This window comes from Musca domestica, unplaced genomic scaffold (genome assembly GCF_030504385.1).
Source record: "Musca domestica strain aabys unplaced genomic scaffold, Musca_domestica.polishedcontigs.V.1.1 2, whole genome shotgun sequence".
NCBI classification, from domain to species: Eukaryota; Metazoa; Arthropoda; class Insecta; order Diptera; family Muscidae; genus Musca; species Musca domestica.
The window spans coordinates 22,353,533-22,366,107 of NW_026712249.1; the positions used below are offsets into that span (position 1 = coordinate 22,353,533).

Below are 12,575 nucleotides of genomic sequence, written 5' to 3' on the forward strand. Positions count from 1 at the left end.
GAATAACATGTGAGTGGAAACTCTCCCAAGAAAAATATGTTTGCACAAGCACAAGGCAAAAAGAGCTAACTAATCAACTTCAAAATATTGTGGAGCTCCTATACGAGACAACAAAATTGTTAATAAATTGTAAAAGTAGCAAAAAAGACATTCATATTCTAGAATCGAACATTTATAAAGTATAGCTTGGTAAGTAATAAAAAGCAAACAATAAGACATTATTTTTATATTTATTATTTTCTTCTCATAAGAAAACATTTGTTAGATGCACCATTTTGCTTCTCATCAAATGCTGACAGCAATCATATGTTTCTAGTTAGAGTAGCCATAGTTGAATAACAAGTAACCGCAACTGATAATCATATCTTAACAGAGTATATAGCGGTAAGTTTGCGCCAATTTTTGGTAGATGTGGTGACCGTTTTATACAATGTATAATAAATAAATTGTTGGTATTTAAAAGACATCTATTTATATTAATAGTCAGTAAATTAATAGTCATACCGACGCTGCTGCTGGGACAATAAACTGTCAAACCGATTTTGGAATTGAAAATGTTGAATGAAAAATTATTGAAATTTGTAAAAATTGTTGAAAATGGATATCATTCGACATCAACTTTTAAATATCTACTTAGTTTTGAAAAAAAAAAACATTTAAAAAAACATTATATATAAATAACATGTTTACATCAATGCTTTTACAGGGTTATTAAATACGTAATTAAATTGTCAATTTCATTGCTAATACGTCAATTCAAATTACGCCTTTTGGTAAAACTCGTTATTTAGTTTTCAGTTGAAGGGGTATTAATAACGATACCCGGAATTGGATATTAAGCATTTTGTTTTTCAAAATCTTGAATCCTATTTGGGGGATGTACCAGAAGAAATGGTCCGAACGCTAACATATTTATAACAGATCTTGTGTGGATGGAAACATAATACCAAGTCTGAATGGATAATATCACGTTTTATGAGTTCATGGATACTCAAAATATAGACTCTTTGTGGGGAAGGCACCAGAAGGAGTAGAGCGATATATCCCATCTTTACACCTGACCTTGAGTTGTCCTTTTCCGCATTTGACCTAGCATTGATGCAAATATTAGGATTTGCAAAGTTGGAGCAAAATCGGTTTATCCTTTCTCTTACTGTGCAGTAAATTATTTTCTTTGAAAATGTTGACATTTTGTGTGGAAGATACCAGAAGGAGTGGACCGATATTACCCGTCTCCGAACTCCAGCAACACAGGCGGACGGACATCGCTAGATCGACTCCAAATTTCCTGAAACGGAGTTGGTCCAAAGAGACCTAGGGTCTAAAACCGTCACGTTTTGGCCGTATCAAATGATATATACCCTCTCTAGCCACATGGCTGAGGGTATAATAACTCCCATCTAGTTGTCATATGATGGGCTTATTAAAAATAGTTCGGAGTTATTTAAAAAATATCGATTTTTCACCTGGGTTTTTTATAAAACCCTCAACTTTATTTCGCGTATCTGGTGTTGGACACGCCCAGTGGAGAAATTCTCAAGCCCATACTTAGAAGAAGTGTCAAATTTAGAGAATTGTTGATAGCATAGTTGGTGTTGGATCCAAATAAGAAGAACGATTTAAGGCGTAGCCAGAGGAAAAAAATCCAAGTCCTGACCAGAAGCACGCTACTTAAGAAAGTATCAAATCTAGGAAACATTGGTTCTCGAATTAAAGTATAGACTAATATCTCTTGATCCTGGCACGTATTGACCTATCAAATGATATATACCCTCTCTAGACATATGGCTGAGGGTATAATAAACCCCCATCAAGTTTTCATATGATGGACTTATTAAAAATAGCTCGGAGTTATTTCAAAAATGATGATAATTCGCGTAGCTGAGGTTGGACACACCCAAAGGAGAAATTCTCAAGCCCATACTTAAAAGAAGTGTCAAATTTCGATGAACTTTGATAGCATAGCTGGTTTTGGGCATACCCGAAGGAAAAAATTCCAAGCCCAGGTCAAAAACCCCTCATTTGAGAGAGTATTAAATTTAGGAAACATTGATTCTCGAATTTATGTATAGACTAATATCTCTTGGCTCAGGAAAGTTAAAGATAATGATACATTTAGCTGTATTTTAGGAAGGTTTGAGGATCAGCTATAATTTGATATTTATTTTATAAACCCCATAATGGGTTCAACGGAATCGTTTTGAATAACCTTATCATGTGACCATTTGTCATAAGCCGAATATAAAACCCGGTCGAATATACGAGTAGCCGGGTCCATCCTCGGAATCAGTGTACAAATACCTTCATCTGGAATAAATGTCAAAGAAATCCAAGACTTTTACCAAACTTGAGTGTTTTCATTAAACCAATCGTATCTTCCTTCAAATTCATCCCATATTACTGTAGGGTTATTTAGGGTGTCCATCAGTTTGCGAGGTTTGAAACAGTCGGGGTGTATCAGCTCTTGTGGTTGCTATAACATTTATGTAGAAAATGTAGCCGAGAAGAGCTCGACACATTTCTGATTATAGCCCCTATTGTAGTCAAAATTTTCCCCAAACCAAACAAAACAATAAGTTTTACATAAATAATTTATTGCTTTTTTTCATATAAGATAAAACAATATGGGCAAATATGCATTAGCATTAAGACAAAATTTAACTATTAAATCACAAATTTTAATATTTTATTAAGTACATTCATATAATATTTGATTTATTTCAATAAAAAATTTGATTTTTATTCACATTTATACAAGTTATGTTGAAACATCAAATTCTTTTGAGTAATTTGTAAAAAATGTTACAATAAACACTCAAATATTGTTATTGCTTTAAGCAGCTGATACCATATTATAACTTGGTTGCATTTATTATAAAAATGTTATTTATATAAATCTTTTAATTTGAGTATTTTTTAAGTGGATAACTTTGGATACATAAGCTATGAGAGAAGTTGTTTTGATTTTGTATATTTTTACAATACACAAATGATTGGTTCAACATGATTCAGGAAACAAAAATAAAATAAATAAAGACTTAAATTAATTTAAATGGAGATATTTTCATGGTATTTACTTTAATTATTAAGTTATACGTCAAATCGTAGTTATCCAAGGTACAGAAATTTGAACTTTTTAAAAATTATAATTAATATTTATTAGGACGTAAGGAGTTTGTAAACCATCATGGGCCAAATGACTATCTATGTAAATGTATAAATTATCACAACAAGCTGATATTTTTCAACAAAAAACCGCAAAATATTTCGTATACACATGGCTGTTGTTGCTTAGAAAACAATTCTAATTTTAGGATACTCTAACTTTATAACCACAACAATATGGAAGCATTTTGGTTTGATTTCATATTTAAATACATCAATATAAAAAATACATTTAACAACAATATGTTTAAACACATAAATTCCAAATTTGAATCAAACAACTATTGAGCACTTTTTTACAAAGTTGTTTGTACATTTTGAACAGCCTTGGATAGTTCAACTTTGGAAGGTATCATATAAAATGCTGGCGTTACTTCCTCGCCACAGGGACATTGACAGCCTACAAAAAAGGAAAATTATAGAAATTATTATAAAATATTTTCGATGTCAATTAAAAAACTATGAAATGCATATACCCGTACCATTTACCCAGCTATAATTTCCCAATTTTTGATCACATTTGGGGCAATTCAAACGGCCTTGTGTGTTACTGCCAATGTTTTTCATCCAGGCAATGGGTTCAACAAATAAAATATTCTGACAATAGGTGATATTTTGTTGTGGCCCTTCTCCACCAGCTGTGGGCGATGCCAGCGAAACTTTACGTATTTGTTGGGCTATCTGCTCAAGTAGCCGGGGACCACCAGTTGCAGTTGTTTGTTCTGGAGTCATTACCATCGGATTGCCATTATTACCATCAGTTGTCTTTTCCAGAGAAATATTTTTGGGAATGTGTTGTAAAATATTTGATTTTGATGCCAATACACGGCGACATTTGCGACAACGATATACAATGGGTTCAGGATTTTCCTGTGTTATAGCTGGATCTGGTTTTATGAGGTCATTGAAATTTGGTGGAAGAATTTTTGCTGTAATATAAAAAGAAAATTATAAAATAGTCTGTTTTTTTAAAGAAAACATAAACTAATTATTTCTACCTTTTCGCACTTGATCTCCAGCCAAACGTAAACGATAGATTTTATACTTCTGATAGTGTGGATCAATATTACAGCCCATGCGGTGCCATAACTTCAGCTGAGCAGCAAATCCAGCATTGGGTTGTACAAAACGTCGCTTGGATTTTACAAAATCATATGCCGATGCATAGTCCATGTTATGATGTTTCATAATGTACGCAATAACAGCCGATGAACTGCGACTTACACCAAAATAACTAACAATCGAAAGTAAGATTATTATACTTGAATAAATTATAAATTGTGATTTTTTACACTTACCAATGCACTAAAATGTTATGGGATGTTGTAAGAGCTTCATTAATAAATTCATAGCAAGTATTCAAATGATGTAAAATATCTTCTTTAGGCATGTCGGCAACTAGAGGTAATAGAGAGTATGTACATTAATAAAACATTATCGTAAATATTATGCTTGGAAGAATAGAAATTTAGTGACTTATTTTGAAAGAAAGGAAAAGAGTCTCTTTCGGCCCACTTAGCTTTTCACACGCACAACAATAACCGCTAGTTAACAGAAGATTTGTGGTTGCAGTTTAAGGAGGTAGAACTCAAACGTCTATATAAACTGCTATAATAAAACCACAACAACTGGATCTAATAAGCCCTTTCATATACTAAGTTAACTCGGCAACGATTCAATATCTCTGTCTGGAAAACATAGCAAACTACATTCAACTCGGGCATTGAGATCTTCAAAATATAAACGGATTTCAGTGCCGTATTCCAATTCAGTTAAAAAATCATCGCCATATCTTTATCCCCTTTAGACTCAAAGCTACAGAAATGTACTAAACTTTATCAGCATTTTTAAATTATCGTATTCGTATTTAGTGTCTCAAGAATAAACCACACCTTGTGGAGTGCTGAGACCTGGTACGAAACAGAATCATTTTCCTAGTAGCTCATAACACTCCTCGTATAGAACATCTCATAGTCGGCTCGTCCGACAATAAATAATTGTTAATTGTTTACGCAAGCATGTTACCATATTTTGGAAGATTTTAAACAAAACAAGTTCGGTATGCATTTCGAAAATTTGCACACAAAAATTGACAAGACATGCTGACAATAAACATCTTCCCACGCATTAGTGTATGAGTACGTATATGTGGAGCAATCATTGGTGCCTCTATATTTCACTATTGTTGAAATAAAAACACTTACTGTGTATATACTTGGTGGTCAGAAAGGAGGCTTCCGTAATATGCTGAGGCAATGGTATTGAATCCAATGTTAATATATAAGAAATATTAAACGATCTCAAAGTTTCCATATGGGTGGCAGCTGTTAAATTACCTAGGATTTCAAAAAAGAAATATTAAGTAAACTGCAGTGTTTAATAAGCCTACACACTTACCCAGATATAATCCGGGTTCAATTTCATCCAAACTTATGGGTCCTCCATCGAAATCTTCGCGACTCAAAATACCTGTATCTCGAAGTTTTTGCTTTGGATTTTCGCACATCTTAGCCAATTATTTTATTAATCTCAAAATGGGAAGATCTATAGACGTTCGAGGAACATTAATATCAACTATTTTTTTCTGGAAGAAACTGTTCAATGCTGGTCAATATAAACTTAAAAGTGTATAGAAGACATTTATTCTATTAATGGAACACAGCCTTGATGCTGATACCTAATTCTTAAAAATAGAAATCTTGTTAATATACCACTAATGGGAATAACTTAATTTTAAAATTACCTTTTGATTTTTAGAGTTTTCCACGCTTCGGAAATAGACCTAAAGTCTTCCTGGTTGGAGCCGTACCGTCAAGAAAGAGTTCATTTGTGTTAAGATGACAGCTAAAGATTAAGAATCAAAACAAATAAGACGTTTAACAAGGGGTTTAAAAATCGATTTGTTGCCGATAGAAAACAAACGACGTTTTACAACACTAATTCGCATTTAAGTGTTGTTGAGGGGACCAAACAGGAATAATATGGATTTTTACTTAAAATTAGGTGATGTGACATGAAAACCAGTTCCATGGTCTATCTATTGGGTCTACCGGTAAGACGAGCGGATTACCTGCGAATTGGCAAAATGCGCTATTAGTATGAATTAACAAGGGTAAATACAGGGTGAAATAAAAAAAACAGCAACAAAGTAAAATGTCATAGTTTTTTACATATTTTTAATTTTATTGAATGAAAGCAAATAATGCCGAAAATAGCATCAAATTGTAGAATAAGTTTAGATTTGTTCGAATTGGTCACCTTTGGCACCAATTATGGCCCTCAAACCGACACACACTGCCCGAATGTTACTCTGCAGCATTTTTGGTTATCGACACTTTGGTATTTTTTAGTGCCAACCTTGCCTTCCAAAATACTCCAGACGCAATAGTCCAACGGATAGGTATCCGGAGATCTAGCGGCCATTGTGCTCTGGAAATGAAGCGAGAACCTTATTTTGTAACCATTCTTGGGTGGTGCGGGCAGAGTGCGATGGTGCTGAGTCCTGTTGGAATGTCCAAGGTCTGCGGCCAAAATATTTGCGTGTCCAAAGCTTTAATACACCCTCCAGAATAGTTTCGCCATAATATTCGGCATTTATTCTGATGCTACGGTCGATTAATACGAGCGGAGAGCGACCATCGACTCTTAATGCGGCCCACACCATCACCATGGCCGGCGCTTGAGGTCTGGTGACCAAACGTAGGTGCACATTTTCAGCTGACCTCTTTGGCAAGTAAACACGATCATTTTGTTTGTTTACAAACTGTTGGAAAACGTAAGTTTTCTCATCGGAGGAAACCAAATTCGGCAATTCACCACTTTCGTCCAAGCGAAACAACTCTATAATTCTTTTGAGTCAATTTTCTTAGAAATGACAGCAGTCTGAAATTGGTTGCAGTTTTTTCATCTCATCCTGTATACAATTTGAGTGTTTCAAATTTGATTACTTAGAAGGAAGTTGTGATTAAAATACTCATTTCTATTTTTTTAATTATATTTAATTTAATTTTAAAACGTTTGGTTTCGGAGAAATCCAAATTTTAAACTCGCTATGAATTTGTTTTTAAAATTAACAGCATCACCTCATTATTGTCCTCTCTTTCTTGCCTGGGCTGGATCACCATTTCGTTGTGAATGCATTTGTTTTTGCAAAGTCGATTTCGCATCCCCTAAATTGGTTTGTTTTTGCATGAAAATTCAAAAACAATCCGAAACAGGTGTCCATTTGTCTATCGTCTATTTGTAATCTCTCGTGTCGCAAGAAGGAATTCCAATTTTAATTACAATTTGATTACAAAAAGCAGGCGAACAGAGAACAAAGCGAAATGAGTAAACCCGCAGCAATGTTGGCACTGAGTAGTGCATCAGGTGGTGTTGGTGGACAGGCAAATTCAACTGCAACCAAAGTGATTAAACGCTATTTGGGAGCATTTGACTTTGACTATACAGTGGTAGCTCAAAATACCGACACTGTAGTGCGTGATATCCTGCCGCCGAATAAGTTGACCAAAGATTTACAGGAGATTGCCGAGGCCAAAGGATGGACGGAGCATATGGCAGAGATTTTCCGGCGGTTGCATGAAGTGAACATAAAACCAGAAAAGATATTGCAGACAATACAAACCATACCAGAAGTTCCGGGATTTGTACGTATGCTCAAGAGGCTCAAAACAAAATATGATTGCGATTTAATTATAATCAGCGATTCGAATAGTATTTTCATAGAGGAGTGGCTAAAATACCACGGTCTAAGTGATAGTTTTACAAAAGTTTTCACCAATCCTGCACGATTTGAGTCGAATGGTTTGCTTACCATACAACCGTATCACCATCAAACCGAATGTCGTCTGAGTTCGGCAAATCTATGCAAAGGCAAGGTATTGGAACATTTCCTTATTGAACAAGATTTGCGCTATAATCTTACCTATGAACATGTCATCTATGTGGGTGATGGTAATAATGATATTTGCCCGGTTACTAAATTGCGGCCCCGTGACATTGCCTGTCCCCGTGAGGGGTTCTCCATGGATAAGACCTTAACTAAAAATCCTCTGAAGTTGAAGGTGCGTTCGGAGATAATAAGATGGAAGACAGGTTTTGATTTATTGGACAAACTGGAGAGGCATATAGAGAAAAATAAGCCCACAAATCCGCAAGATACGAATTCGAAAGGTGAAGAAATTCCACAGCGAAAAAATTCAACAACCACTGAGGTCCATTAAAGTTGGAGGAGTAGAATGTTGAATGTTTTTTGGCGTGTGTGTGTGTGCTTCTGCTGATCAATTGCATTCACCATGAGGTAAGTGTACATATATCATAAAAAATATTGAAATAAGTAAAAAAAGTGGACCGATATATTTAATCTGTACTGCAGATCTTGTGTTAGTAGAAGTAATGGAATTTGTGAAATTTGAAGATGCTTATTTCGCTTTCTTTGGCGTTTTGTTTTTCAAAATCTTAATCTCTATGGGGGAGGTACCAGAAGGAATGTTCCGATTCCTACCACCTTTATAACAGATCTGATGTTGATGAAAATATTGAGATGTACCAAGTCTGGAATGGAATCGGATGGTTATTTCCTTTTATATGAGCTTCATGGATATTCAAAATTTTGACCTTTGGGGGAGAAAGAGTAGACCGATATATCCCCCTTCACAGCAGATCTTGTGTTATTAGAAATAACGGAATGTGTGAAATATGAAGAGAAACGGATGTTTATTTCGCTTTCTTTGAACGCTTTGTTTTTCAAAATCTTGAACTCTATATGGGGGAGGGTACCAGAAGGAATGTTCCGATCTCTTTATAACAGATATTGTGTTGATAGAAATATTGAAATGTGCCAAGTCTAATATTTCGACCTTTTGTGGAAGAAGTACCAGAAGGAGTGGACCGTTTTGGCCGTATTAAATGATATATACCCTCTGTAGCCACATGGCTAAGGATATAAAAATGGTCATACTTTCCCAGCGGGATAAACCTTCAAAGTCTAATGTCTTGCTACCCGGAGGAACTAATCAGCTGAGCCCCGGAACTTCAGATTGTAATAGAATAATAATTAGCAAGATATAAATTAGAACAATAATACCTGTCTATGTTGGTAGTAATGCCTACAAAATTTTCTCGACGGTTAATTTGGCCTTGGAAACTTTTTGGAAGACTAATAGTTCACTTGTGCACAATCGCTATTATAACATCCATTCTTGGAATTTTTGCTGCAAAAAAAAGAAGTAGCTTTCACAAATATTCTATGGCGAGAAATCACTCACTTATTTCCAAAACACTAAACAGCTAATGAAGCGCTTTGAGAGAAAGAGCTCCCTCTGTCAAAAACTCCAAGCTTGATTTGTCATAAATAGGTATTACAAAACTTGAGAGAGAATTGAGACTGTTTCCGTCCCTCACCTGGGGCACGGCATGGGTGATATGTGCTCAAAGAATTCGAAAATTTAGTTAGAAAATCTGTTCACCGGTGTTCTGATGGTCAGTGGGAAATTTCTACAATCAGATGCTAATGACGGGAGCTCTGATGATCAATGAGCTCTTTTTGGACCACTAAGGTCTCCTAAAATAATAGAAGCTAACATAGTGGAAGAGAAATCTCGCATAATACACTGGTCAGTTTTAATCGCACTTTATTCCTGCAATAATTATATTAGACAAGCTCTTGGGTCTAATATACAACAAAATGCATCGAATCTATCATTTAGTCTTTGCCGAATGTCTAATGTTAGGCGAATGTATTTTGCACATAGGACAACATTTCATCTTTTAACCTAACCTGGCAGAAAGAAAGGCTCCCAGGAGTTAGTTCTCTATGACTAGAAAACCTAATTATATTAATAGCATGAGATAAGTAAAAATTTGTCTATTTGTTATGTGTGGAGCTCCAAGCACCCAAGTACCTAGAAGACCCTCAAAACCGTTGTAGGCAGAAAACAACAATTTTCATAAAATAGGTTCAAATTATGCCAATTAGTATTCTGAAAATGTTTTAAAATTTCCTCCTCTTAACTATACACCACAAATCAGTTAGTCCCATTTTATGAATTTTATGAATTTAAAACCTACAAGTTTTTTGTATTTGAACCACTTGATTGATAGGCCAAATTATAAGTTCAAATGAAACACCCTTCCCTTGTTGACTATAAGATCTAGCAACAATCATTTGTTGTAAGTTTTCAATTTCGGTGATATCGCCAAACTTTCTTACGAAACACAAATGCTTTTCATCATTTTCCTAGCTGTTCTACGTCTTCATAAATGTCAATTTAAATACACACATGATGTATTGCTGGTTTTTTTTGTAGACAGAATAAAAGTCAAACATGTGCCAAATCGCAAAATGTAAACATCTGTGTGAATATATTATTTTGGATATAATCTATATGCACGTTTGCATTTTATAATGAGTGCAAGTAATAAATGCTATATATCTAAACAAACATACATATATCAGACGAGAATAGGTATGTGATGTTGTCAAAAGTAAATGTCATCGAAATTGTTTATTTGTTATGTTCTTAAATACGCATTTTAAAAATATACAGTGGAATTTGAAAAGGTAAATTACAGAAAATGTAGAGTTGAGAATTTTTATTTGAAATGAGGTTACCTTTATTTCATGTACCATGGGTGTTAAATTGCCACTATTACTTGCTGTAGTTGAGGAATCTTTAATATTACAATACTTACTAATTTGTTACTAATTACATTTTTTTGTTGCAGATTTCCAGCTCTATATTTGGATGTTTTGAATAAATATCACATGTCTACAAAAGAAAACATTTGAAAATCTTCTCCTCCAAAATCCAGAAAAATAATCATTGTTTATATGTTTTAAAATCTATGTGTTTGTATAGCTTTATGTTTACATGTGCTTGCCGTTGTTATTAAAGAAATCTTTTTTTCTCTAAAAGTATTTGGAAAAATCTCAATATTATATATATAGAAAATGAAAATAATGCAGCTAATTAGAATTTATGTTTCGCTATTAAGACTTGTTTGCTTATCATCAACACAATCAAGAAATATAGAACATGTTATAATTGAACGTTTTTTGGTTTAAATAAAAACATATTTATTTTTTAGTTATAATTTGTAACAATAAAGTATTTTTTAGTTTATAAGTACATGAATGTTAATTTAGAAATGTTGTGGTAAAGTTTAATATTGGAAATGAAATCCTTAAGGATTTGAATGAAATTTGAAAAAATATTACATCTTCTATACACCTTAAAATGTAATATCTGTTATTTTTTTATTGTGAGTAAAGTTTGCCGAAAAGAAAATCTAGGTTTTTGCATAGAGGGCCAAGGTAAAATTCGCACTTACCTCATACAACTTCCTAATTTCCTTTAAAACACATTATTCATTTTCGAAAACTGTTTGTCTCTCATTAGGGTAATATTAATTTCTAATACTTTGCAAAAAGGCAATTTTGTTACTTTCAATGGTGTTGAATAATAAAAAATAAACCAGGAAATTAACCAAAATACTCATTTACAAAATCTTCTTGAAGGCTTTCTTTGTAAATAATAATAAAATGGTGAAATTAATATTTAATTATTGTTAATGAATTTTAATAAGTTGTTTGATTATGTCTAAAACTTTTTTTTCAAATGCAAAAAAAGAAAAAAGAAAATGAAAAATGGAAAAAAAATGAAAATGAGGCTGACCACCACCTCAAGCTCGAATAGAATTTCATTTGTTAATAATTCTTCTTTCCAAATTTTTTATATCTTGAAAGTTCTACTAACGTCTCATTTAAGGTGTATGGAAATATAATTGAAAATTAGAAAATTAACATAAAAATTGATTGATATTAATAAGAAAACCACAATTATAAAATAATACTAATAAAAATGATAATATGGTTGTTAAATGTAAAATGAGGCTATTAAAAATTGTATTTATGTATGTATGTAATATACAAAACAAATTATGAAAATAAAGAGATTTTAATGTGGATCATTATGAATTTCAATTTCAAGTATTTCAGAGTCCCATTTTGTAAAATAAGCGTTTTATGCAAAATTTCGGTTTTGTATAGTAAATATTTTTTAGGAATACTAGACTGCAACTGAAAATCCTTATACAAGTCTTTCTATTTGTAAAGAGTTTCATAAGGGAACAGGAAAACTACTGAACTGAAAGTAAATAGTATCGTTAAAGTTTTTTTTTTTAAGAAATAATGAAAAATTTTATAGAAATTAAAATAGCAAAACGGGTTTTGATATAGTAGATAGTTAGGATACATATAGGGTGAGATGAAAAAACTGCAACCAACTTCAGACTGCTGTCATTTCTAAGCCACTCGTTCGACAGCTGTTAAAATTATTCCAGTGACAGCACATTATATTGTTTACAAGAGTACAAAAGCATTTCGGTGAGAATTTTTCAGAAAAAAAAGT

General features: G+C 33.2%; 2 protein-coding genes across 5 annotated transcripts; one reads left to right on the forward strand and one right to left on the reverse strand.

Annotated features, from left to right (window-relative positions):
* Positions 1-2,577: 2,577 nt before the first annotated feature.
* Positions 2,578-6,051, reverse strand: LOC101891797 (dual specificity protein phosphatase MPK-4). 4 transcript variants are annotated; one of them, XM_011292590.3, is made up of 7 exons: positions 5,909-6,051; positions 5,563-5,848; positions 5,370-5,501; positions 4,464-4,563; positions 4,164-4,399; positions 3,648-4,094; positions 2,578-3,565 (listed from the first exon to the last, which is right to left on the reverse strand). In XM_011292590.3, the coding sequence occupies exons 2-7, from the start codon at positions 5,669-5,671 to the stop codon at positions 3,462-3,464; spliced, it is 1,128 nt and encodes a 375-aa protein (XP_011290892.2). In that variant the 5' UTR covers positions 5,672-5,848; positions 5,909-6,051; the 3' UTR covers positions 2,578-3,461. The 4 variants fall into 4 exon arrangements, with proteins under 4 accessions (XP_011290892.2, XP_011290893.2, XP_019890945.2 ...); XM_011292591.3 differs by having other exon boundaries at positions 5,563-5,709; positions 5,909-6,032; XM_020035386.2 differs by having other exon boundaries at positions 5,563-5,749; positions 5,909-6,029.
* Positions 6,052-7,228: 1,177 nt separating this feature from the next.
* Positions 7,229-12,129, forward strand: LOC101891971 (pyridoxal phosphate phosphatase PHOSPHO2). The gene is made up of 2 exons (XM_005179494.4): positions 7,229-8,464; positions 10,891-12,129. The coding sequence occupies exon 1, from the start codon at positions 7,491-7,493 to the stop codon at positions 8,385-8,387; it is 897 nt and encodes a 298-aa protein (XP_005179551.2). The 5' UTR covers positions 7,229-7,490; the 3' UTR covers positions 8,388-8,464; positions 10,891-12,129.
* The last annotated feature ends 446 nt before the right edge of the window (positions 12,130-12,575 follow it).

Bases quoted from the DNA above. Each gene is read 5' to 3' on its own strand.
- LOC101891797 (XM_011292590.3), bottom strand. From the start codon at position 5,671: ATGTGCGAAAATCCAAAGCAAAAACTTCGAGATACAGGTATTTTGAGT. The intron at 4,564-5,369 runs GTAAGTGTTTTT...TATTACCTCTAG, and splicing joins GACCACCAAGTATATACACA to TTGCCGACATGCCTAAAGAA. The intron at 4,400-4,463 runs GTAAGTGTAAAA...TTCGATTGTTAG, and splicing joins CATAACATTTTAGTGCATTG to TTATTTTGGTGTAAGTCGCA.
- LOC101891971 (XM_005179494.4), top strand. From the start codon at position 7,491: ATGAGTAAACCCGCAGCAATGTTGGCACTGAGTAGTGCATCAGGTGGT.